General features: G+C 43.1%; 1 protein-coding gene across 1 annotated transcript in view; it reads right to left on the reverse strand.

Annotated features, from left to right (window-relative positions):
• atp13a1 (ATPase 13A1) overlaps positions 1-24,795 on the reverse strand; it is a 98,446-nt gene that overhangs the window by 12,583 nt on the left and 61,068 nt on the right. Inside the window, exons 13-20 of the mRNA XM_072564041.1 lie at positions 17,800-17,957; positions 15,621-15,796; positions 14,628-14,738; positions 7,432-7,557; positions 6,613-6,721; positions 4,734-4,933; positions 3,791-3,887; positions 2,100-2,278 (exon numbers count right to left, since the gene is read on the reverse strand). Of these exons, the coding sequence (XP_072420142.1) occupies positions 2,100-2,278; positions 3,791-3,887; positions 4,734-4,933; positions 6,613-6,721; positions 7,432-7,557; positions 14,628-14,738; positions 15,621-15,796; positions 17,800-17,957 (1,156 nt within the window). The remainder of the gene's footprint in view (positions 1-2,099; positions 2,279-3,790; positions 3,888-4,733; positions 4,934-6,612; positions 6,722-7,431; positions 7,558-14,627; positions 14,739-15,620; positions 15,797-17,799; positions 17,958-24,795) is intronic.

The raw sequence follows: 24,795 nt of genomic DNA on the forward strand, positions 1-24,795 counted from the left end.
CGCACCTTTAAGATCCATGTGCAGCCTGTTATTTTGACCTCACCCAGAAAACTCCAGCAAAATTCTCATGGACACCTTCAAAACCCTTCAATTAGCTCCTTCTTTGCCATCTCCAACTCGACTCAAGACATTACTCCTTCCCTGTTTCCTTTGTTAAAGGCCTAGCTAATGGCTTTCCATGCTCTTGTACAAAATCCTAGCTCCACCTGAGATCTGCTGCAACCTCTTCCACTTGCAGGTTCCAAGCTGCAGCTTCTATGGTGTGTGCAACAACCTTGCTGCTGGAGTGTTCAGCCTTCACTCTTGAAGTCTACCCAGATTATATTAACTAGGAGACATTGCTGATTGACTGTTTTACAGAGACGTGTGGGGAAAACAAATGCAGGCAGGATATATTATAAACCCCCCCCCCCGGGCCTTTCCTCACCACCACCTGCCCCTGGGCTTTTTCTCTCTCTGGCCCCATCCAGGTTTTCCCTTCCACTTTCACTGTCCCCTGCCCAGAATGTGGTGCTGGAAAAGCACAGCAGGTCAAGCAACATCCAAGGAGCAGGAGAATGGGCGTTTCGGGCATAAGCCCTTCATCGGGAATGAGGTTCCTGCTGCACCCTGTTTCAGAGTCGTGTGAATCTTGAATGATGTGATAATGTAACAGGTCTGGAATTGTGCTTTTCCAGATGAGTGTGCCTACTCAATTGTGGGTGTCAGCAGACACTGCCTATAAATAAATCTCCAACTGGGTAGGAGGTCTGCACTCACCTGTTCTCTAACACATACTGGTTCAAAAAGACTGACCTCATTAATTATTCAACCTCCTCATATAGACAGACCAAACCAATTTGCCAAAACAAAAATGAAAACTCTTATAAAAATTATATTGTGCATGAAAATAATCTCTCACCTTTCATCACAGATGCCAACCATTAGTTGAGGTCAGTAAGGTTCAGTACAGTACCCGCTCATGATATTATTCCTCCCCTACGAGGACATGACTGGTTTGCTTATGATCCAGGTGTGTTCAGTGTTTACATCTGTACAAAGCATCAGTGATACTCAGAACCCCAGGAGTCAGCTCGTTATCTCTCACCTTTGACTCTCCCAGCTCCTGAGGCTCTGCTATCCCATGAAAGCTTAAAAAAGGTTTTGAAGTGGAGGTGCCAGTGTTGGACTGGGGTGTACAAAGTTAAAAAACACAACACCAGATTATAGTCCAACACGTTTCACCTGCTGAAGGAGCAGCACTCCGAAAGCTAGTGCTTCCAAATAAACCTGTTGGACTATAAATTGGTGTTGTGTGATTTTTAATTAAAAAGCACAGGCTTCATAGATGAGGGAGGCAATCAGCACTGAACAACGCCTGATGGGTAGCAGACCCAGGAGAGCTGCAACTCCTGGGCTACCTCTGCACAACAGATAAGAGCTGGTTCCTGAACAGCATGGCAGGCATCTGCAAACCATGGAGACCAGCCCTGGAAGTGGAGGAAAGAGTACAGAACCCTGATTTCTGCCAGAGGATTTGGCTTGATCAGTGCTGATGAGGCACATGCAAAGTTTTTTTTAAAAACTTTCATGGGATAAGGGTGTCTCTGGCAAGGCCAGTATGTGTTCCTCATCCCTGGTTTCCCTGGCTCCAAATGGCTCACTAGGTCACTTCAGAGGTTAGTTAAGAGTTCACTGCATCATGTCACTAAGTGATGTACAGTAGGGATTTCAACTGCAGAGGCATTACTGCCAAGCCTACTCCTATTTCTCACTTTCTGATTGAAGCAGGGTGGGGCATCTACATGGAGTCCTGGGTGATTTTTTCTCTCTCTCCCATTAATGAGAAACGATTGTACTGCTCCCACTTGAACCAGTTAACTTGAGCAGACAATGGGAATTGGACCTGGGATCTTCCCCTGACAACTCAATGCTCAATCTAGTGCAACCTCTGGGGGAAACAAAAAATTAGGTTTGTTTTATAATTGACATATTTTATGTTTTAAGTAAAATAACTTCAAATGAAACAGGCTTACATACCACAATGTTAACATGTTGGAAACGACAAGTTCGAGCTAACCTGTTGAGATAAATCCTTTAAGTAATGGAGTAGTACCTACCCTTTGAACAGCGAGCTGTTCCTCCCTCTGTGACATAACCCGTTGCCTTGCAGCCCGAGAGGTTGTTTTCATGTTGCTGCTTGTATTGGAAGTGAAAGATTTTCCATCGTTTATCCCATCTTTTGTCCTCCTCCTCTTGTCTGGAATCCGCTCAGGAGCATTCGCCAGTAAAGCTACTCCTGAAATAACAGGATATACACTGAAGCATGAGGCACACACTCTGTATCAACTCAACATTGTCCAGATCAGGTCAAGTAACTCGGAAAGCCTGCCCCACCCCCACCCTCACCCTCCCCCTCCCCCTCCCCCTCCCATTTACCCCTCAGCCCCCTTCCCTCGCCCCACATCCCGCTCCCCGGATGCTGTCTGACCTGCTGTGCTTTCCCAGCATCATACTTACTCTGGATTCAAAACTAGCTTGCAAACAGGCGGAAATGGGTGAAGGTGGAGGGTTGTTTCTGTAATTGGAAGCCAGTGACCAGCAGCGTACCACAGGGGACCTTGCTGTTTGTTATATACATTAACGACTTGGGTGTGAACACTGAAGGTTTAGTCAGTAAATTTGCAGATGGCATGAAAATTGACAACTGAAGTGGACACAGTAGGGGCAGATGGAACTTAACCCCGATTAGTGCAAGATGATACATTCTGTGATGTCAAATAAGGGAAAGATATACACAATGAATGGTAGGTCCCTAGAGTGTACTGAAGAACAAAGGGACCTTGGTGTACAAGTCCAAACATCCCTGAAGGTGTCAGCACAAGTAGTCAGGGTGCTGAAGGCAGAATATGGGACACTTGCCTTCATTGCCAGGGCATAGAACACAGGAGCAAAGGAAGTCTTGTTTTTACTACATAAAACATTGTTTCAGCCACAGTTGGAATACTTGGTGTAGTTCTGGGCGCCACACTGTCAGAAGGACAGGATTGCACTGGAGAGGGTGCAGAGTAGGTTCACCAGAATACTGCCTGGGATGGAAAGTCTCAGTTATGAGGGGAGACTGGACAGGCTGTGTTTGTTGTCAATGGAGGATAGGAGGCAAAAGGGGAATCTGACTGAGGCATACAATATTACTAGAGCATAGTAAGAGTGGATCATGGGAATCTCTTTCCCATGGCAGATATGTCCAGACAGCATTGATTTAAAGTAAGGAGTAGGTGGTTTAGAGGATAGCTGAGGGATGAATGTTTTTCATCTAAAGAACTATGGAATGGACTGCCCGAGAGGGTGGTGGAGGCAGGTACACACAACATTTATGAATCATTTGGATGAGCACTTAAAATGCCAGGGCACAGTCGGCAATAGGGTAAGTAGAGATGAATGGGATTAGTGTACTTTGGTGTTTGTTGGTCGGTATAGACACGGTGGGCTGCAGTGTTTCATTCTGTACGACTCTATAACCACTGACCTAGTCCACAGCATCCAAACACCAACCCCAGACCCGACAGCGTTCACGCGCACCCGCCCCACCCCGGACAACTTACACACAACCTCTCAGTCCCGACAGTGTTCGCATATACACCCCAGTCCCGACAGCATACACCCCCCTCCCCAGTCTTGACAGCGGTCACACCCCCTCCAGTCCCGACAGCATACACACACGCCCCCCAGTCCCGCTGTTTGAATGTGACAGTGAAAACTCCCATCTTTCACATGCTCTGCCCTGTATTTTCACACTTTTAATGCTTACCAACGTCAGCATGCTTTAAGGCTCCAACGTCATTTGTCCCATCACCACACATCAATGTGGTGTAGCCTAGGCTCTTGAAACTGGTGATTACAAACTCCTGCAAATAGATGAAGGCTGTATTGAGTCACATCACACAACAAAGCAAATCTAAACAGACCAGTGCAAAGGACACGTACACCAGCAAAATGAAGCTTGGAGAAACATTTCCATATATCTGGCTGGATTTATTGCTGTCACACGTACCGGGACGGTGAAAGAGTTGCTTGTATAGGCAAATTGGACCATACAAAATGCGTTATTACAAAGAGAATTAATCAAAGTTACAATTGAAGTTAGGTCAATGGATGCTTTTGAAGTGCAACTGAATGCATAATAATATTAACAGGGTAGAAGATTAAAATAACTCTCAATGATGCAAGATGCCACGTTGAGTGACTTCAAATCACTGCCGACCATCCTAGGTTTGTGACTATTAACCCAGGCAGGATGGCTGCCCTGGTCAGTTGTCAAAAAATGTCTGCTGCTCATCCCCCCCAGACTGAATCCAGTTCACCCCATCAACCCTTGGCCTCTCTGCCCATCGATACATTCAATTTTTAAAATGCTCATTGTTGTATTCTGACCGCTGCTTACATCTCGGTCCCCCAGACGAAAAACTCCGAGATCTTTAAGCTCCTGCTGTGAAGGCCCAGAATCCATCATCACCACATTACCCTCAGTTGCTTAGGCCCTGAGTTTGAGGATTTCATCTGTCTACTCCCAAACTTTGTTGCTGCTCTTCCTTTAGGATGTTCCTCAAAACCAACCAGTTGGCTGCTCAAATATCACTTTACATGGCACTGTCAAATTTTGTCTTTACCAAAACTTCAACGAAACCTCTAAGGGTTGATTTATTCTATTAAAGGCACTATGAGAATTCAGTGTAACAAAAATAAAATCTAACCTTTTGTTTGGGTGCAACCCGAGCAAACACGTGCACATGGGGGATCAGCTTCATCAGGAAGGGCTGGTCCACCATATTTAAATAATTGAGCCCTTCCCCTGTCATACACAGGTCATAATGTTCAGTCAGCTCACTTATGGTAGATGGAATTACAGGAAGGATAATTTTACCATCAATGGACACCCATAACCATGAAGAATCTAAAGAGATGAGCACACAATACCTCATTAGACTTTATGACATGAGACAGTTCTCCACACATCCCTTTTACAGGAATGGTGTTAACCCTTAAAACTTTTAATGCCACAATTAGTCTTCGAGGAGTTAACTAACTTCAAAAATCATACAACAGCACTAAAACAATGACGTAACATCATACTTCAACCTGCAGCTCCAAGTAAAAATACACACTGATCCATTTTAAAAGTTTCCATTTAGCTCAACATAAAACCACAGAACAAGTCTTAGTAAGTGTCTTATAAAGTAAACTTTGGGTACTTGGATCAGCTTGTAATATGAGGGGAGCGTACAGATAGGTGGCTGTTTCTACACTAAGATCAATACAGGTTTAGGGATTAAGCTTTTTAACATTTTTTTGGGTTCAGTTTTGTCAGAAATCTGGCTATTAGCATAGAACCTTTACAGTGGAGAAGCAGGCCATTAGGCCCATCGAGTTACATGACCCTCTGAAGGTATCCCATTCAGATTCACACCCCTCCCTGGAACCCTGCATTTCTCCCATGGCTAACCCACCTAAGCCTGCCGATCCCTGGATAGTATGGGTGATTTCGTATGGCCAATCCACCTAACCTGCACAACTTTGGTCTGAAACAATAAACAGGAGCACCCAGAAGAAACCCATGCAGACGCTGGGAGAACATGCATACTCCACACAATCGCCCAAGGGGGGAACCAAACCCAGATCCCTGGCGCTCAGGCAGCAGGGTGCTACTAGGGTCTTAAATGAGTATTTCATAATCTACCTTTTCTTGGGCAGATTCAAAACTTGGGAAGCGGGTCTGTTGAGTCTCTTTGAGCAGATTGACACTGGGAGTGCAGAGCTGTTTGGAGGATTTGCCAGGATTAAAACTGGACATATCCCCAAGCGTGAATGAGTTGTATCCCAGGCTGCTGTGTGAAATGAAGGAGGAAAATACAGGAGCATCTGTTCCAAACTTTTCATTTGTCTCTGGCCACAAGGAATGTACCAGAATACTGGAAGGCAACGAATGTGGTGGATCTCACATCAGTGTTAGGGAAACGATTGGAGAAAATTCTAAAGGAGAGAATTAATTCTCCATCGAAGAGGAAAAGTTTGATCAGGAATAATAGTCAGTATGGCCTTCTCAGAGGGAGCTCATGCCTAGCAAATGCTATTGGACTTTTCAGGGAGGGGAGGTGTGTAAATAAGAGTAGTAGAGTTGCTATAGTTTATATGGATTGCAGCAAAGACTTTGCGCTTAGGTGCCACGTGGGAGACTAATGAAGAAGGTAAAAGAGTGGAATTGAACCCAGATCCCTGGCTCTGCAAGGCAGCAGTGCTAACCACTGAGCCAGTGTGCCACCCAAATATTCCAGTTCTGATAATAAACTCATTGCTCTCCAACATTAACCCATACCGCTTCACCTGCTGACTGTTAGTTATGTTTTTCCTGGCTGAGATCAGTGTGCTACTGGGATGTATAACAAGAATTCTGTTGGATTCAATGACTTCAGTAGAATAAGGGTGAAAGGTGAATAAGTGACCTCGCTCTACTGCACCTGCCGTACGTTAACTCAATATGGATGCACACATTTGCTCGCCATTAGCAAAACTGGATACTTCTCTCTGCTCATTTTAAACATCAAGTACATCAGGCTGGTTAGGAGGGAGTTTTACCTTCAGTTTGTGGTGCTTGGAGGACAAGAGTGTGCTCCTTTTGAATGAAGTGAAGCTCTCGGGCTACATGACAGGCTGTGAGGGGGTTATCACCGGTGATCATAACTACCTGCAGAGAAATGGAGAAACAAAAGATCAGCAAAAGGGAAAAAAAAGGACATGGACGGAACAGGGTAAAGCACAGGCACAATGAACAGAGGATAAATAAGGGCGTGTTAGGGATAGAAAGAAAACAAAAAATCTAAGGGAGAGGAGAGCAAAGAGAGAATGAGTAAATGCGTGTGTTAGCAAGAGTTTTGAGTATGATTTATTATTGTTACCTGTACCAAGTTACACTGAGAAGTGTTATTTTGTGTCCTATCTAGGCAGATCATACCTACAAAACGCAGCGGGTAGCAGAATGGAGTGCAGAAAACAGTGTTACAGCCACACAGAAGGAGCAGACGGGGAGACCAGAATTAACATTTGAGGGGTCTGTTCACAAGTCTAATATCAGTGAGGAGGAAGCTATTTTTGAATGTTTGTACATGAATTCAAACTTTTATATCTTCTGCCCAACAGAAGGGGACAGAAGACAGCATAACTGGGGTGGGAGGGGTCTTGGATTACGTTGGTTGCTTTCCTTAGACAGTGGCAAGTGTAGATGGAGTCAATGGCTGGTTTGCAGCATGTACAGGGCTGTGTTCACGATTCTGTAGTATCTTGCAGTCTTGAGAAGAGCAGTTGCCATACCAGCTGTGATACATCCAGATAGAATGCTTTCTATGGTGCATCTACAAAAATTAGAGAGCATGAAGTCTAATTGGGAGGTTTAACTACCTGATGTGATGCATTCTGGATCTCTCTGATGACTGCTTTTGAATCAGCCTTGAGAGGACAAGAAACCACGATGAAGCCAGCAAATTTCAGGTCTGACTCCAACTGCTCACGGGTTATTGCTCGGACCTGGGGAGGAGAAAGGGAACAACTTTGACAGTTCTGGTGGGTAAGGAGTCAAAATCCTTTTTGTAAAAGTACCAAGACTTCACACTCTGACAAGAGCAAGGCAATCACTAGAAAAGATCTGAACAACACAATCCACACAACCAAGAAATGTTACATCCTGTTAAACACAGAAGTCTCTGAATACTCAATAATGGCACCAGTGACATCAAGTGCTTTTTATAAGTAACTTCTATGAAGTAGGTTAATAAAAATATTTATGCACCATTAGGAGTATCACACTAGATATAACTCACAAATTATAAACACCATTTTTAAAACAAATTTGTTCATGGGGTGTGGGGACCAATGACAAGGCCAGCATTTTTTGCTCATTCCTAATTGCTCTTGAAACAAACATCTGAGAGCTATTAAGAGTCAACCACTTTGCATGCATTATGTGACTCCAGATGCATGGCAGTCAGAGCTGGCTCCTCATTACTTGTGATACTCATAAATGTTGCAGATGAGAAGGCTGGAGGAATGATAAGTAAATTTGCTGGTGACACAAAGATTGGGTGATTGACAGGGAGGAAGGAGGTCTTAGATTACAGGACGATATAAATGGATTGGTAAAATGGGCAGATGGAAATTAACCCTGATAAATGAGAGCTGAGGCACTGGGGATCAAGATAAGGGTGTAATCAATGAATGGCAGAATGCTCAGAAGAAATTAAGGATCTTGGGTTGCTTGTCTACAAATCCTTGAAGGTGGCAGGACAGGGTTAATAGGGACACTTGCTTTTATCAGTCGTGGCATAGATCATCAGAGCAGGGAGATCAAGGTGAACTCTACAGAACCTTGGTTAGGCCACAGCCAGAGTACTGAACTACAGGCAGGACATGAATGCAGCAGAGAAGGTGTCAAGGAGATTCACCAGGATGTTCCTTGGGATACAGCATTTCAGTCATGGAGAGGCTGGATAATACAGGTATTTCCTTTGGAGCAATGAAAGTTGAGAGTGGGGAGTCTTGATGAGGTAATATCTCCCTTCCATCCTCCTCTTCTAACCAAAAAACATGTTCTGGGCGCCGGATTAGTAAATGGGTTTTTTTAAATTCTTTATTTTTCTACAGTCTCTTTGGGAATTTAGAATAGTGGGAATGGAGGTTAGGGCAGTTGAATGTTCCTCCTGCAGAATGTGGGAAGTGAGGGTCACCTGACTACATCTGCGGGAAGTGCACCCAACTCCAGCTCTTCGAAAACTGTGTTAGGGAACTGCAGCTGGAGCTGGATGAACTTTGGATCACTCAGGAGGTGGCGGGGTTATTGACAGAAGTGACAGGGAGTACCTCGGGTACCAGAAAACGGCAGGTGGGTTACATTCAGGGAACGGAAAGGGAACCAGCAGACAGTGCAGGGATCCCTTTTGGCCGTTCCTCTCAATAACGGTATATCATTTTGAATACCATTGGTGGGGTGGGGTGGGGTGGGGTGGGGTGGGGTGGGGTGGGGTGGGGACTTACTGGGGGTAAGCCATCGGCCACAGGTCTCTAGCACGGAGTCTGTCCTTGTTGCTCAGAAGGAAAGGGGAAGAGCAGCAGAGCATTAGTCACTGGGGACTCCGTAGCTCGGGGGGTCAGAGAGGAGCTTTTGTGGGAACGAGACACACTTACGGTTGGTGTGTTGCCTCCCAGGTGCCAGGGTTCGTGATGTCTGGGATCATGTTTCCAGGATCCTTAAGGAGGAGCAGCCCCAAGTTGTGGTCCACATAGGCACCAACGACATAGGTAGGAAAAGGGATGAGGATTTAAGGCAGAAATTCAGGGAGCTCGGGTGGAAGCTTAGTGATAGAACAAACAGAGCGGTTATCTCTGATTTGTTGCCCGTACCATGTGCTAGCGAGGCGAGGAATAGGGAGAGAAAAGTTGAACACGTAGCTACAAGGATGGCGGGTTTCGGATACCTGGATAAAAAAGGGGTCCTTCAGGGATAGGCGAGACCTCAACAACAGAATGGTCTCCACCTGAACCAGAGGGGTACCAATATCCTGGGAGGGGGGTGGGGGTGAAATTTGTGAATGCTCTTCGGGAGGATTTAGACTAATTCAGCAGGGATCCTAAATTGCGGTTCCAGTCTCCAGGAGGTTGAGAGTAGTGAGGTATCAAGGTTGCAAGAGTTCACCAGCAAGCAGGAAGATGGTTTCCAGTGTGTCTACTTCAACACCAGAAGCATCCGGAGTAAGGTTGGTGAACTTGCAGCAGGGGTTGGTACTTTGATGTTGTGGCCATTTCAGAGACATGGATAGAGCAGGGACTGGAATGTTGTTGCAAGTTCTGGGATTTCTATGTTTCAGTAAGTACGGAGATGATGGTAAAAGAGGGGATGTGTGGCCTTGTTATTCAAGGACTGTATTACAGTGGCAGAATGGACATTTGAGGATTCGTCTACAAAGGTAGTATGGGCTGAGGTTAGAAACAGAAAAGGTCACCCGTTGGGAGTTTTCTATAGGCCTCCGGAAAGTTCCAGAGATGTAGAGGAAAGGATTGCAAAGATGATTCTGGATAGGATTGTGAGTAACAGGGTAGTTGTTATGGGGAAGTTTAACTTTCCAAATATTGACTGGAAATACTATATTTGAGTACTTTAAATGTGTCAGTTTTTGTCCGATGTATGCAAGAGGGTTTCCTGACAGTTTGTAAACAGGCCAACAAGGGGCGAGGCCACATTAGATTTGGTACTGTGTAATGAACCCGACCAGGTGTTAGATTTGGAGGGAGGTAAGCACTTTGGTGATAGTGACCACAATTTGGTTATGTTTACTTCAGCAATGGAAAGGGATAGATATATAACTACAGGACAAGTGTTATTGCTGGGGGAATGGCAATTGTGATGCGATTGGGCAAGATGTAGGAATGCATAGGACGGTGAAGGAAACTGCAGGGGATGGGGATAATTAAAATGTGGAGCTTATTCAAAGAACAGCTACTCCATGTCCTTGATAAGTATGTACCTAATCAGGCAGGGAGGAAGTGGTTGAGCGAGGGAGCCATGGTTTACTAAGGAAGTTGAACCTCTTGTGAAGAAGGTGGCTTATGTTAGGGTGAAACGTGAAGCCCTAGTTCGGGTGCTTGAGAGTTACAAGTTAGCCAGAAAAGACCTAAAGAGAGCTAAGAGGAGCCAGGAGGGGACATGAGACATCGTTGGCAGGTAGGAACAAGTAAAACCTTAAAGCTTTCTATAGGTTTATCAGGAATAAAAGAATGACTACAGTAAGATTAGAGCCAATCAATCAATCAAGTGGGAGGTTGTGCACAGAGTCAGAGGAGATAGGAGAAGCGTTAAATGAATACTTTACACTGAATAATTAACACTGGAACAAGACCATATTGTCGAGGAGAATACTGAGGTACAAGTCACTAGACTAGACAGGATTGGGGTTCACAAGCTGGTGGCGTTCACAATTCTGGAAAGTATGAAAATAGGTAATTCCCCTGGGCCAGATGGGATTTTCTGGGAAGCCAGAGAGGAGACTGCAGAGTCTTTTGCTTTGATCTTTATGTTGTCATTGTCTACAGGAATAGTGCCGGAAGACTGGAGGATAGCAAATGTTATCCCCTTGTTGAAAAAGGGGAGTAGAGACAACCCTGGTAATTATAGACCAGTGAGCCTTACTTTGGTTGTGGGCAAAGTGTTAGAGATAGGATTTATAATCATCTAGAGAGGAATAAGTTGATTAGGGATAGTCAATATGGTTTTGCGAAGGGTAGGACATGCCTCACAAACCTTAGAGTTCTTTGAGAAGGTGACCAAACAGGTGGATGAGGGTAAAGTGACTGATGTGGTGTATATGGATTTCAGTAAGGCATTTGATAAGGTTCCCCATGGTAGGCTATTGCACAAAATTCTTGACATGGGATCAAGAGCAATTTAGAGGTTTGGATCAGAAATTGGCAAGCTGAAAAAAAGACCCTGGTGGTGGTTGATGGAAAATGTTCATCCTGGAGTTCAGTTACTCGTGGTGTACCTCAAGGATCTGTTTTGGGGCCACTGCTGTTTGCCATTTTTATAAATGACCTAGGTAAGGGCGTATAAGGATGTGGATGACACTAAGGTCAGTGGCACTGGTGGATAGTGCTGAAGGATGTTGCAGGTTACAGAGGGACATAGATTAGCTGCATAGCTGGGCTGAGGGGTGGCAAATGGAGTTTAATGCAGAAAAGTTTGGGGTGATTCACTTTGGAAGGAGCAACAAGAGTAAAGAGTACTGGGCTAATGGTAAGATTCTTGGCAGTGTACATGAGCAGAGGGATTACATAGATGCCTGAAAAGTTGCCACCCAAGTTGATGTTGTTAAGAAGGCATACAGTGTGTTAGCTTTTATTGGTAGAGGGATTGAGTTTCAGAGCCACAAGGTCACGTTGCAGTTGTACAAAACTCTGGCTCAGCCGCACTTGGAGTATTGCGTACATTCCTCATCACCGCATTATAGGAAGGATGTGGAAGCTTTTGGAAAGGGTTCAGAGGAGATTTACTAGGATGTTGCCTGGAATGGAAGGAAGGTCATATGAGGAAAGACTGAAGGACTTGAGGATGTTTTCGTTGGAGAGGAGGTTGAGAGGTGACCTAATTGAGACATAGAAGATAGCCAGAGCGTTAGATAAAGTGGACAGTGAGAGCCTTTTTCCTCTGCTGATGATGGCTAGGATGAGAAGAGATAGCTTTAAATTGAGGGGTGATAGATATAGGACAGATGTCAGAGGTAGTTTCAGTAGTAGAGACATGGAACACACTGCCTGCAATAGTAGTAGACTCACCAACTATAAGAGCATTTAAATGACCACTGGATAAACATTTGAATGAAAGTGGAATAGCTAGGAAAGATAGGCTTCAGACTGAATCTACAGGGCGGTGCAACAGAGGCATGAAGGGCCTGTACTGCACTGTTATGTTCTATGTTCTGGAGGTGAATAAGATTATGAGGGGCATGGACAGGGTGGATAGAATGTATCCCTTAGTTGAAGGATTAATTAAAAGGGATGCATAAATTTAAAGTGAAAGAGCAGAAGATTTAGAAGGGATTTGAGGAAAAGACTTTTCTCCCCAAGGGTGGGTGGTGGTCTAGAACACACTGTCTAGGAGGGTAGTTGAGACAGTTCTCATAGCCTTTATGAAGTACTTGGCTGAGCTCTTGAAATGTCATTAAATTCAAGGTAATGGGCCCAGTGAGGAGTTTGGTGGGGGGGGGGGGGGGGGGGGGGGGGGGGGGAGAAGAAAGTGTGCCTAGTGTGGTTATTTGTGCAGTATAGATGTTATGGGTCAAAAGTGTGTCTTCTGTATGTATGATTCGATACAGGACAGGCTGGATGAGGATGGCAGATTTTCCTCCAGAAGGGACATCACTAAACCAGATAGGTTACTACACCATTCAATGGTAGTTACGCAGTTATCATTTCTGCAACTAGCTTTCTAAGACAAATTGATTAGTGGAATTTAAATACTATCAGTGACCATGACGTTATTTGAATCCATGTCGTAAACCATTAACCTGGGCCTTTGGATTACTAATCCAAATGCTCCACGATGCCTCCATCTCCTCTAAAAACTCCTGCTCTCCTGTTTTACTAAGATGTACCCAGGGTTATTGTCTTTCATTTGGAGAATATTGTAAATTCTACACCATTTTTGAAAATAAATGATGTCCCATTTTAATCAAGTGACCAACTGATCTCCTGCAATATTGCACAATAAAAAGAATCCTATCCCTCACCACCACTGGAGTTCCCTCCCCAATGATACTGTGGCGAGACCTACACCCTCAGGGCTGCAGCAGATCAAGAAAGATCACTGCCACTTTCTCCAGGGAGACGAGGGATTGAAAATCATTGAAAGCAATGTCCACATCGCATGAACAGAAAAAAACTGATGAAATTAGACCATGATTGATCAATATAATAGATTTTATGAAGAATCTCTCTGGATGTATTCAAAGTCATAGAGCATAGATACAGATCCTTCAGTCCAATTCATCCATCAAGAAAGTATTTGACAAAGTACTATCATAAACTAGAATCTAATGGAACAGGAGGGTTTGGGTCAACTTGGACCCAAAACTGGTTGAAGGATGGAAAATAGCAAGTCATGGTAAACTTAGACTGGAGAATGGTAGACAATGGTGTTCCTCAAGGGTCAGTGTTTGGAAAACGTTTTTTCTTTGAGTGAGGATTATACCAATTGACTGAAACAGGACATAGATAGTCTAGCAGAATAGGCAGACAAGTGGATTTTGATACAGAAAGATAAGAGGTGCTACATTTTGGTCCAACTATTAGGTAGACACAATAGATTCTGCATTTAGTCTTTGAAGGGTTACATAAAGAGGGACCTTGGGCAAGATGTGTCGAGATTTATGAAGGTGACAACATACTGAGGAGAGTAGTTAGAAAAACATACAAACCCCTGAGCTTCATACACTGAAATATTGCACAGAAAAACATTAAGTAATGCTGAACCTTTTGAAAATTCTGGCAAAGCAACAACTGGAATATTACATCTACCAGAGACCATGACAGTTTAGAAGGATGTGAGGCTTTTTGAGGAAGTGCAGAGCAGGTTAACCAGAATGACTCCAGAGATGAAGGAATTCAGCTATAAAGTTAGCTTGAAACTGGGGTTATTGTCCTTTGCAAGACAACAACAGGTTAAAATAAAGCACACAAAGAAAAGCTATTCCCTGACAGTGCAGGAAGACATTTGCACAAGGCGGTACAGAGAAAAACTTTTTTTTGAAAGTAATAATGATGACACTGTCTACTATTCCAATCTCTTAGGAATCAATAACTGTCAAAAACAAGCATTTAAGAAAAATAAACTTGCAGGGAATATCACAATGGGAGAGACTTGACTGCTCTGGAGATCTTGTTCGGCTCTACTCAAGTTACTCTACTGGAATACTGCGACCTACAGTTATAGTGCACAGTCCAGAATGGCTACCTGTACAGAGGGAGGTTCACCTTACTGGCGTAAAAGTCAAGATTAAACCATTCCGCTGCACCCCCACCCCCCCCACCATCTCCCACAAGCATATTTTTACCTGTTGATGAGTAAGGTATCCCATCTCCTTGTATCCCAAGGCTAATACTCGTGCTCCCTCTCGTGACATGGCAGTGTGGACATCATCATAGTGACTGGGACGTTCGGAGAACTAGAAAACAATCCCACACATTAAGCAACAAACAAAACCAAGCTAATGGTGGAATCAGTTACAAGGTGTCAGAGGCTTGTGGGTCTCATATGATGCAACACTGATCACGACCAAAGGACCAAGTCAATGAGTGGAGGAACACATCTTTCCTCACAGAGAAGGACAGAAATATCAAGAAGAGAACCATCATGAATTGTTCTTTCTGGACAGAATTGCAGAACAGCACTGGTTTTATCCATATTTGAAAGTTGTCACTGAATCCAGTCAGATAGTACACTGCAGATCACAACAATTTTCTGCTTATAGCAACTGAGCCTTCCAATCAACTGCTACAGTGGGGTGAGTGAAGCTGATGGGAAAAAATCAAGGCTTTCCTATTTTTCTTTTTTAAATTCTTTCGTGGGATGTGGACATAACTAGTTGAGCTCGCATTTCTGCGTCTGTTATGAATGGCTTGTTTGTTTATTTCACGGGGCACTAATAGTCAACCACATCGCTGTGGGTCTGGAGTCGTACATAGGCCAGATCTGGTAAGGACAGCAGATTTCCTTCCCTAAAGGACATTACCAAACCTGATGGGTTTTTACAATCATCAATAGTAGTCGTCATGGTCACCATGACTGAGACTAGCTGTACATTCCAGATTTATGAATTAAATTTAAATTCACTTGTTGCTGTGGCAGGATTTGAACCCATGTCCCCAGAACATTAGCCCGAGCCTCTGTACTGGCAGTACAATGACATTACTGTTATGCCACCCTCTGAGATACCATGAAATGAAGGACATTTCTGTGTATACATTTACCATTTAACCCTCGCCCCTAGTTCCTGACACATTCCTTCATATTCAGATTATGCTCCATGCCTGAACAGACTCCTTACCATGCTACGTAGTGTCTCAGGAGCTCCCTTCACAGCACTGATGTACTGGAGATCGGTAGAGCCCAGCATTTCGTAAGAGCCGAGGACTGACATGCGTTTCAGTGCACTAGCAAAATGAAATCGCTGGTGTATCTTCAGACCTTGCGTCTTGATACCTTTGGGGAAAACCTTCTCGTCTGAGGAATGAAGATCAATAGTGAGGGAAAGAACTCATTTTTTAAATGTTTAGCTGAATGCTAACTTTCCTACACATGAGCCAAAGAGAAAACACCAATATTTAAAACTGGCTTATCAAAACAACACTGCCGCTGCAATAATATTTTTATATTGCTATACATTTGAAGCAGTAACTGGGGTTGTTCAGAATATTAGTAAAACTGTAAACAAGGAAATTACCTTAGAAAGTATATGGGGCCTTCAAATATCAAGATTTTGGCATAATTGCTTAAATAGCCTTTGAGGATATGTGACAACTTGCCTCATGCCTAGATTTCCAACAGCCTGAGAGTGAGATCTGGAAGGTTAACATCCAATTCCAGAGATTCAAACAGGAAGTGAAGTTAGATCTGGGTAATTGCCCAAAGGGTAACTAGCCCAAGGTCACTAACAGGCAAAGTGCTTGATGGAATCATTACAGGTGCACCAAATGACCATTTGGGTCAAAGCAGCCTCACATAGAGGCCCAGCATGGCTTTGAGAAATTGACTGAAGTAGTCACTAAGTTCAAGCATGGTAATGACCTGGCATACATTGCCACTTAGACAGTTTTTGAAACAGTGCCATGCCAAGGGTTAGTCCAGTACAGCAATTAGACAATTGGTTGAAAATCTGTAGGCAGAAAGTGTTTCATCAAAGGACTTAGACCTGCTCAGACACCAGTTACTAAAGATGATTGGTGTTAGGACTTCCAATATTTCTCACACTCATTAATGATCTAGATGTAGATGTTAGGGCAATAATTCATGTGTTTGCAAATGATAAGACATAGGGTTTAGAGCACTATTATCTGTGTAATCAATGTGTGCTGGGGCATTAGGTTTGTGTTTGGCTAATGATATTGAACTTAGAAAAGTGCAGTGTTATATTTGCAGATTGAGCAAACGCAAAGCATAAAAATAAAGGAAAGAGTTGAAGCCAATGGAGAAAGGAGGAGATCTTGGTGTTTCTATGCATCAGTCTGTAAAGGTTCATGAACAATGCTTGAAACTAGAATTAAAATGAGTAAGGTTCTGGGACAGCTCACTATAAAACAATGCATACCATTTATTTTCTTGTAAAGACCTCGGTTCGGTCTCAGACTACTGGGTCCAGTTTTGGTGTCCTCACATGGTGGTAATATTGAGGGTCTGGAAAGGGTGCAGAGGAGGGCCACAAGATTAATTCCCAATCTCAAGCACTTCAGTTACCCAGATTATCGTAATTAGCTAAATAATTAGGGCGATATGGTTGAGGGTTATAAAAATATAAAGGGATTAACTGTGCTCACAGATCTATTACTTCAGCTGGACAAGTCAAAAACAACACTTATAAATTCAATGTACCCCTTCAAGGGAGAGTTGAACCTGTTTCTTATTGAATGAAGATTAGCTTGCATTACAAGTAGGCATCTGTAAGTCAATGTGATCTGTAGCAATTTGATCATCCAAAAGGTGCTATCAATTGTATGTATCCTTTCATTGATCTAGGGTTTTTAATTTCTCATGAGATCTTAGATGCTCCCATGTAGACTGGTGCATCATTGGTACAATTCTAAAGAGAAAAGAGAATTCAAGGGAAAAGCAAGATTGAAAACAGAATAGAGTGTGCAAGAGTGCAGCTTTTAAAGCAAGTTTCAGGGGAAGACTGTATGCACAAATCTTGCTATCTTCTACAGTAACCGCTGATTCTTTGCATTCTTTCCTCACTAGGAGCAGGACTTAACCTAGATATCAAAAGGTTTGCTTCATCAATATATATTGCACGATAGCAATGCCATTAAAAACAGCATTAGCTAATATTCTTCAATTTCAGATACCAGAGCGTCATCAACAAAACCATTCAAACACCCAGCACGCGAATTACTTTTAGAAAGCATGCACTTTGAATACTTGTTATGTGCTAGCGGCTGCTGCTAATTAATGTAGAATGGGCCCATCTTCACAGCACCATATTAATAGAATACAAAAACACCCTTTTTCACCTTTTGTGAGGGTCCAGTCAACTGCAGTTAGCATCGCCTTCTCAAGTGGATCACCAACCAATGTTCCATCATCCATCTGTACCAGCGAATGACATGTCGCCACCACCCGATGTGTGTGCAAGGGAATCTCTGACACTGGGATCAACTCCTTCCCATCCCTGCAACATGAGGAAGTCTTATGGAAGATTCTCATCATAACAAATAGATTGGCTAGAGAATTTCCAATCTAGAATTTTAACACTCTATTCTGCACAATAATTTTAAATCTCAAAACCAAATGACCAACTGGAGTTAGGGTTATTTAAATAAAGGCTTAAGTCACTAGCCAGCCAGGGGCATCGAGTGTGTATCCAAACTAGAACTCCTGACCCCAAAAACTCACTCCTCTGCTCAGTCATTTTTTTTTTATTAATTCATTGCTTTGTTCTTTTTGAATTTTGAGAGTGGAGCAGCTTGTATTGAGTAATGCTGCTTTGCTGGTAAACAATTCCTATACTTAGATATAGACAGAACTTTAGAATTAGAGAGACGCTAGAGCACCTGTGGCATGCTTGTGATGCAATCTGGTTTTGCTCAGAATCGCATTAAAGTAACTATAAAGGCTGCAATAAATACAGATGCATTGTAATAACTGCATTTCCCCTTGTGCACCCTAACCCACAAGTACAAGTTTCAGTGAAAGAAAAATAATTGTTTTAATTTAGTGTTTTCCACTGTTACGAAATGTTTTATAGGTAATAAAGTAACCACTATTGAAGTTTATTAAACACTGTAGCCAACTCGTGCACAGCAAACTTTAATAAACAGCAATGTGATAATGACTATTCTTGGAGATTTGATTCAAGGTTAAACACTGGGGGAAACGCCCCAACTCTTCAAAACCTGTGTTCATTTGTACCACAACACTAGGGGGAGCACTTCCCTCTCATACACCATAAATCAAACTAAAATGTTTAACAGCGAATTACAACTGCAAGTGCAGTTCTGGTTTCGGTCAATGAATTATCTAACTGTTTTTGCACGTTTGAGTCTTAGAATTGTCTTTATTTATTGTGGAAAATCTTGTTTAAAGTGAATGTTTGCAAATCTATTAAATAAAACAAGACAGTTTTTCAAATTGTTGTTCTAATGGTGCATGCAAAATGGTGACTGGTATATATTTTATCCCAACAACCAACTACAAATTTACAACAAATCTTAAATGTTAAATCTTCATTGATGTGGGTCTTGAAACAATAGACAAATCCGATTACCTGGCAATCAAGCCAGCTGCTCCAAAGCCACTGTACTGGAGGTTCACTTCCTGATAAGACTATGGTCCTTTGCGAGGGCATGAAGAGATCCAAGGAGGATGAAAATCCATCAACGATTCGGAGGATTAAATACTGTAAACAGTCTCCTTAATTAAGGATTCCTCCATGAACTGAAAGGGCATCAGGAACCATTGTGTATGACCAAGCAACTACACTACAACTATGTTCACCTGCATGACCATTCCTGACACCGTTCTCGTTTGCAAAAGGTAATGTTGTTTACACCAAGTGAGGTTATGCCTGAAGAAGGAAAAGGAGCTCCGAAAGCTTGCAGTTCCAAATAAATCTGATGGACAATAATCTGTCAACACCAGCCCCTCCAGATATTGTTCAAAGTAGTGTAATACAATCTTCAGCGTTCACCCAGACAGGCAGACAAGGTCTTGTCTGGCATCTCTGACAGTGCAGAACTGCACTTGAGTGTCAGCTTTGATTTTTGTGCTCAATATCTAGCTTCCAAATAAATCTGTTGGACTATAACCTGGTGTGAGATTTTTAACTTTGTCTACACTGACTCCTCCACTTCAGTGATACTTGAAAACAGAGAACATAAGTCTATAAAACACAGGAAACTCATTAGGCCATTGTGTCCATCAACTCCACTCCGCCATCAAATCATGGCTGTTGTTTCTCAAATCCATTCTTCTGGCTTCTCCCAGTAACCCTGATCCTGTTACTCATCAAGAACTGATCCATCTCGGACGTAAAAGGCAACAATGACTTGACCTTCACAGCCCTCTGTGGTAGTGAGCACCACAAAGTTCACCCTCCTCTGGCTGAAGAAATTCAGCATGTCCATTCAAAGAGCTGTCCCTTTACTCGGAGACCATGCCTTCAGGTCCTAGTCTCTCCTATTAATGGAAACATTTTCTCCATGTCCACTTTTTCCAGGCGTCTTGTATTCTACAAGTTTAAATCAGATTCCATCACCATGCTTTCAAATTCCATTGAGTACAGACCCAGAGTCCTCAACTGCTCCTCATATAGCAAGCTCTTCATCCCTGGATCATTCTTGTAAACCTCGAGACACCCTCCAACATAGCACATCCTTCCTCAGACGTGGAGCCAAAAACTACTCAATATTCCAAATGTGGTCTGACCAGTGCCTTTTACAATCTCAGTAGTACATCCCTGCTCTTGTATTGTAGCCCTCTTGAAATGAATACTAACACTGAACTTGCTTTCATAACTGCCAGTATGAACCTGCATATTAACCTTAAAAGAATCTTGAACTATGATTCGCAAGCCCTTCTGTGCTTCAAATTTACAAAGATTTGTTTCCCCATTAAGAAAAGCATCCCCACCTGTATTCTTCCGATCAATGTGCATAACCTCACGCTTTCCTACAATGCATTCCATCTGCCACTTCTTTAACCAATCTCCCAGCCTGTCCAAGTCTTTCTGCAGCCTCTACCCATTCTGTCCTTCCACCTATCTTTGTGTCATCAGCAAACTTGCAACAATGGCCTCAGTTCGCCTGTCCAGATTGTTAGTGTTATGAATAGTTGTGGCCCCAACACTAACCCCTGTGGACCACCACGAGTCACTGGCTGCCATCCTGAAAAAGACCTCTTTATCCTCACTCTCTGCTTTTCAGCCAGTTAGCCAATTGTCGTTCCATGCCAGTATTTTACTCCAACATCACAGACTCGTATGTTAATTAGCAACCTTTTATATGGCAGCTTGTCAAAGGCCTTCTGGAAATACAAACAGATCATGTCTGCTGTATCTCCTTTGTCAGAGTTGCTCGTTACCTATCTCTGTGGAAGGTAGACCTCTAGCAGATGGTGTAGTCCATCTGGTCCAGGTCTACCTTCAGACCTTTCAGCATCCTCAGTACCTCCGCCTTAGTGACAGCCACAATCATCACATCCGTCCTCGGACTCTCCTGGAGAGTTATGGTGTCTTCCATCAAGATGGATGATGCAAAGCACCTATTCAATTCCTCCGTTATTTCTTTGCTCTCCATTATACTTCTCCAGCTTCATTTTTCAGTGGTCCAATGTCCAGAGAACTGTAACTCAGGCAAGATTGAGACAAACTAAGCCACAGCTGAAAACTAGTGCAGTGAGGGGTCAAGCTTAAACTTCTGCGACATTTGGCTTTTTTTTCCTCCAGTGAAGTATTCACAATTGGTTGCTGTCAAGGCCAATGGCTGCTGTCGAACTTTAGAACTGAACTGAGAAATTGGTAATGCATAACATTTTTTAAAACTTCATTCCTGGGACAAAGGTGCTGCTGGCTGCCCCAGCATCCGTTGCCCATTTTTGTTGTTCTTGAGAAGATGGTGGTGAATAATGTCAAGTTTGAGTGTTGTTAGAACTGCAACCATCCAGGCAAGTGAGAGTATTTCATCACACCCCTGACTTGTACCTTGTAGATAGTGGACAGGGTTTAGAGACAAAGTCAGAAGTTACAGGACACCAGTTCATAATCAAAAAGGTCCATTTGAAATCACAAGTTTTCAGAGGAAGCAGACGAAGGAGCTGCACTCCAAAAGCTTGTGATTTTGAATAAACATGTTGGACTATAATCTGGTTTTGCGTGACTTCTGACTGTCCACTCCAGTCCAACACCAGCATCTCCACATCAGGGTTTAGGGAGTCAGGAGGTGAGTTACTCGCCACAGTACTTCTAGCCTCTGATTTGCTCTTGTAGACACTGTGGCAAGTCCAGGTGAGTTTCTGGTCAATGGTAATCCCAAGGATGCTGATAGTGGGAATTCAAATAGATGGTACCACCACTGAATGTCAAGGGGTGGTGGTCAGATTGCCTCTTATTGGAGATGGTCATTGCCTGGCATTTAGGTGCTGTGAATGTTACTTGCCACTTGTCAGCCCAAGCCTGGATACTGTCCAGATCTTGTATTTAAACATGGACTGCTTCAGTATGGGCAGTCGCGAATGGTGCTGAACCTTGCACAATCAATCAGTGAACATCCCCACTTCTGACCTTATGATGGAGGGAAGGTAATTAATGAAGCAGCTGAAGATAGTTGAGCCCAGGACCAGAGAAACTCCTGCAGGGGTGTCCTGGAGCCAAGATAACTGACCTACAACCACAACCATTTTCCTATTTACCAGCAGACAGTTTGTCCTTATAGCCATTGATTCTAGTTTTGCTAGGGCTGCTTGATGGCACACTTGTTGAATGCAGCCGTGATGTCAAGGATCGTTACTCTCATCTCACCTCTGAGATTCAGCTCTCTTTTCCAAGTTTTAACCAAGATTGGGGCGAGATCAGGAGTTGAACTGTCCTGGCAGAAACTAAACTGGGCATCACAGAGTATGTGCTGGTTGATAACATTTTTGATGTCACCTTCCATCACTTTCTTGACAATCGAGAGTAGACTTATGAAGCGGTAATTGACCAGGTTGGATTTGTCCTGTTTTTTGTGTACAGGATATGGTACAGCAAGTTCTGGTGTACATGTCTTCAGTACTATTGCTGGAATGTTGTCAGGGCCCAAAGCTTTGGAATATCTAGTGCCTTCAACTGCGACCTGATCACGTAGAGTGAATTGAATTGGCTGAAGACTAGTATCTGTAATGCTCCTCTTCAAAAATCAAACCATTGCATTTTTATGCTCAGTTTAGGAGCAGCACAGTGACTCAGTGGTTAGCACTGCTATCACTCAGCGCCACAGACCCGGGTTCGATTCCAGCCTCGGATGACATCTGTGTGGAGTTTGCACATTCTCCCCAGTGTCTGTGTGGGTTTCCTCCCACATCCAAAGGTATGCAGGTTAGGTGAACTGGCTGTGCTAAATTGCCCATATTGGTTAGGGATGTGTAGGCTAGGTGCAGGAGTTAGGGGAAATGTAGAGTTATAGGATAGGGGAATGGGTCTGGGTGGGATACTCTTTGGAGGGTCTGCGTGGACGTGTTGGGCCAAATGGCCTGTTTCCATACTGTAGGAATTCTATGATCACAGAGGGGTCTTGGTTCAAAATCTCATCCGAAGATAGCACTTTCAAATCTATCACAGTATTCTAAATGCCAACCTAGATCTTGGCAGTTAAGTCTCTGGAGCAGAATAGATTACACAAAGGTGATACGCTTACCATGACTGGATAATAAGAATGGTACTAATCACAACAACCAGCCGCAAACAAATCAGGAAGCAAAGAGACAATTGTGATCAACAGTGAACATACAATGAAGGGAGGGCAAACTAAGAGAGACCAATCACTTTGTTTTTAACAATACAGATTAATAACATCTGTTTGAGAAGTTTGCCAAAAAATTGCAGTTTCATTTAGTTTCTATGCTGACTGTAATTTCCACAAAGCTCTCTCGGGGTCACTGTTAGCTACTGAAAAAGTCTTGGACTTTAAGAATTGACTACTTCCAAAGTTATTGCCACAGTGAGAGTCCTGAAACAGGAGGGAAAGCTTCAAATTGTGAAATTAATAGAACCGGATTCTCTTCAGCAATCGGGTGTTGGTATCGCAGACTGTCTCAGAACTAATGATTACTGACATTTACCAAATCCATCTGCTCATGTAGAGATGGAGAGATTGATCAAAGGATGCATCAGATCAAATTCTAATTCTGTTCAGCAACGTTCAACATTTTCAGCCCATTCACAGCAATGCAGTTATCAAAACTGTGGATATGGTCAGCACACAGTGGCTCAGTGGTTAGCACTGCTGCCTCACAGTACCAGGGACCCAGGTTCGATACCAGTCTCAGACGACTGTCTGTACGGAGTTTGCACATTCTCCCAGAGTCTGCGTACATTTTCTCCGGGTGCTCCGGTTTCCTCCCACAGTCCAAAAATGCGCAGGTCAGGTGAAATGGCCATGCTAAGTTGCCCATATCGTTAGGTGCATTAGTCAGGGGTACATATGGGGAAATCGGTCTGGGTGGGTTACTCTTCGGAGGGTCAGCATCACCATCTTGAGCCAAAGGGCCTGTTTCCATACTATAGATAATCTAACCTAATCATTACAGCAGAATTACATCAGACATCTATCCCACTATAGCATTTTTGATCGAAAAGCTCAAAGAATTTTATATGGCATCTAACCTGTCCTGTACCTGCCCAGAAATATTTGATGGGACAGTACAAAGGGAGCTTTATACATGTGCAACAGAAGCAGAATAAAACTCTTCTGCTGTTTGAATCTGCTCCGTCTGTTAATAGCCTTTTGTCCCCTTATTCATCAAGAATATATCTAGCTCTGCCTTAAAGACATTCAAAAATTCTGCTTCCACTGCCTTTTAAGGAAGGGAGTTCCAAAGACACTGAGGAAAAAAAACCATCATCGATATTTAAATAGGCAACTACTTCTTTTAAACAGTGACCCCAAGTTCTAGATTCTCACACAAGAGAAAACATTCTTCCCACAGCCACCCTGTCAAGGTCTATCAAGTTTCATATGTTTCAATCAAGCATCTCATACTCATTTAAATTCCAAAGGATGTAAAAGCCTAACCTGTTAAATTTTTCCTCGAGATAACACGTCCACTCCGGGTATTAGTCAAGGGTACCTTTTCAGAACTGCTTCCAATGTACTTATAACTTCCAGAAATAAAGTTTGTGTACAAAATTTAAGTTACAGTCTCATCGCTGCTGCCAACTTTTTGTGTTCAATCTCCCTCTCAATAAATGATGAGGTTCTACTTGCATTCTTAATAATGTGCTGTATCTACCTTCCAAACTTTTGCAATTCATGCAC

This window comes from Chiloscyllium punctatum, chromosome 46, assembly GCF_047496795.1.
Source record: "Chiloscyllium punctatum isolate Juve2018m chromosome 46, sChiPun1.3, whole genome shotgun sequence".
Lineage (NCBI taxonomy): Eukaryota > Metazoa > Chordata > Chondrichthyes > Orectolobiformes > Hemiscylliidae > Chiloscyllium > Chiloscyllium punctatum.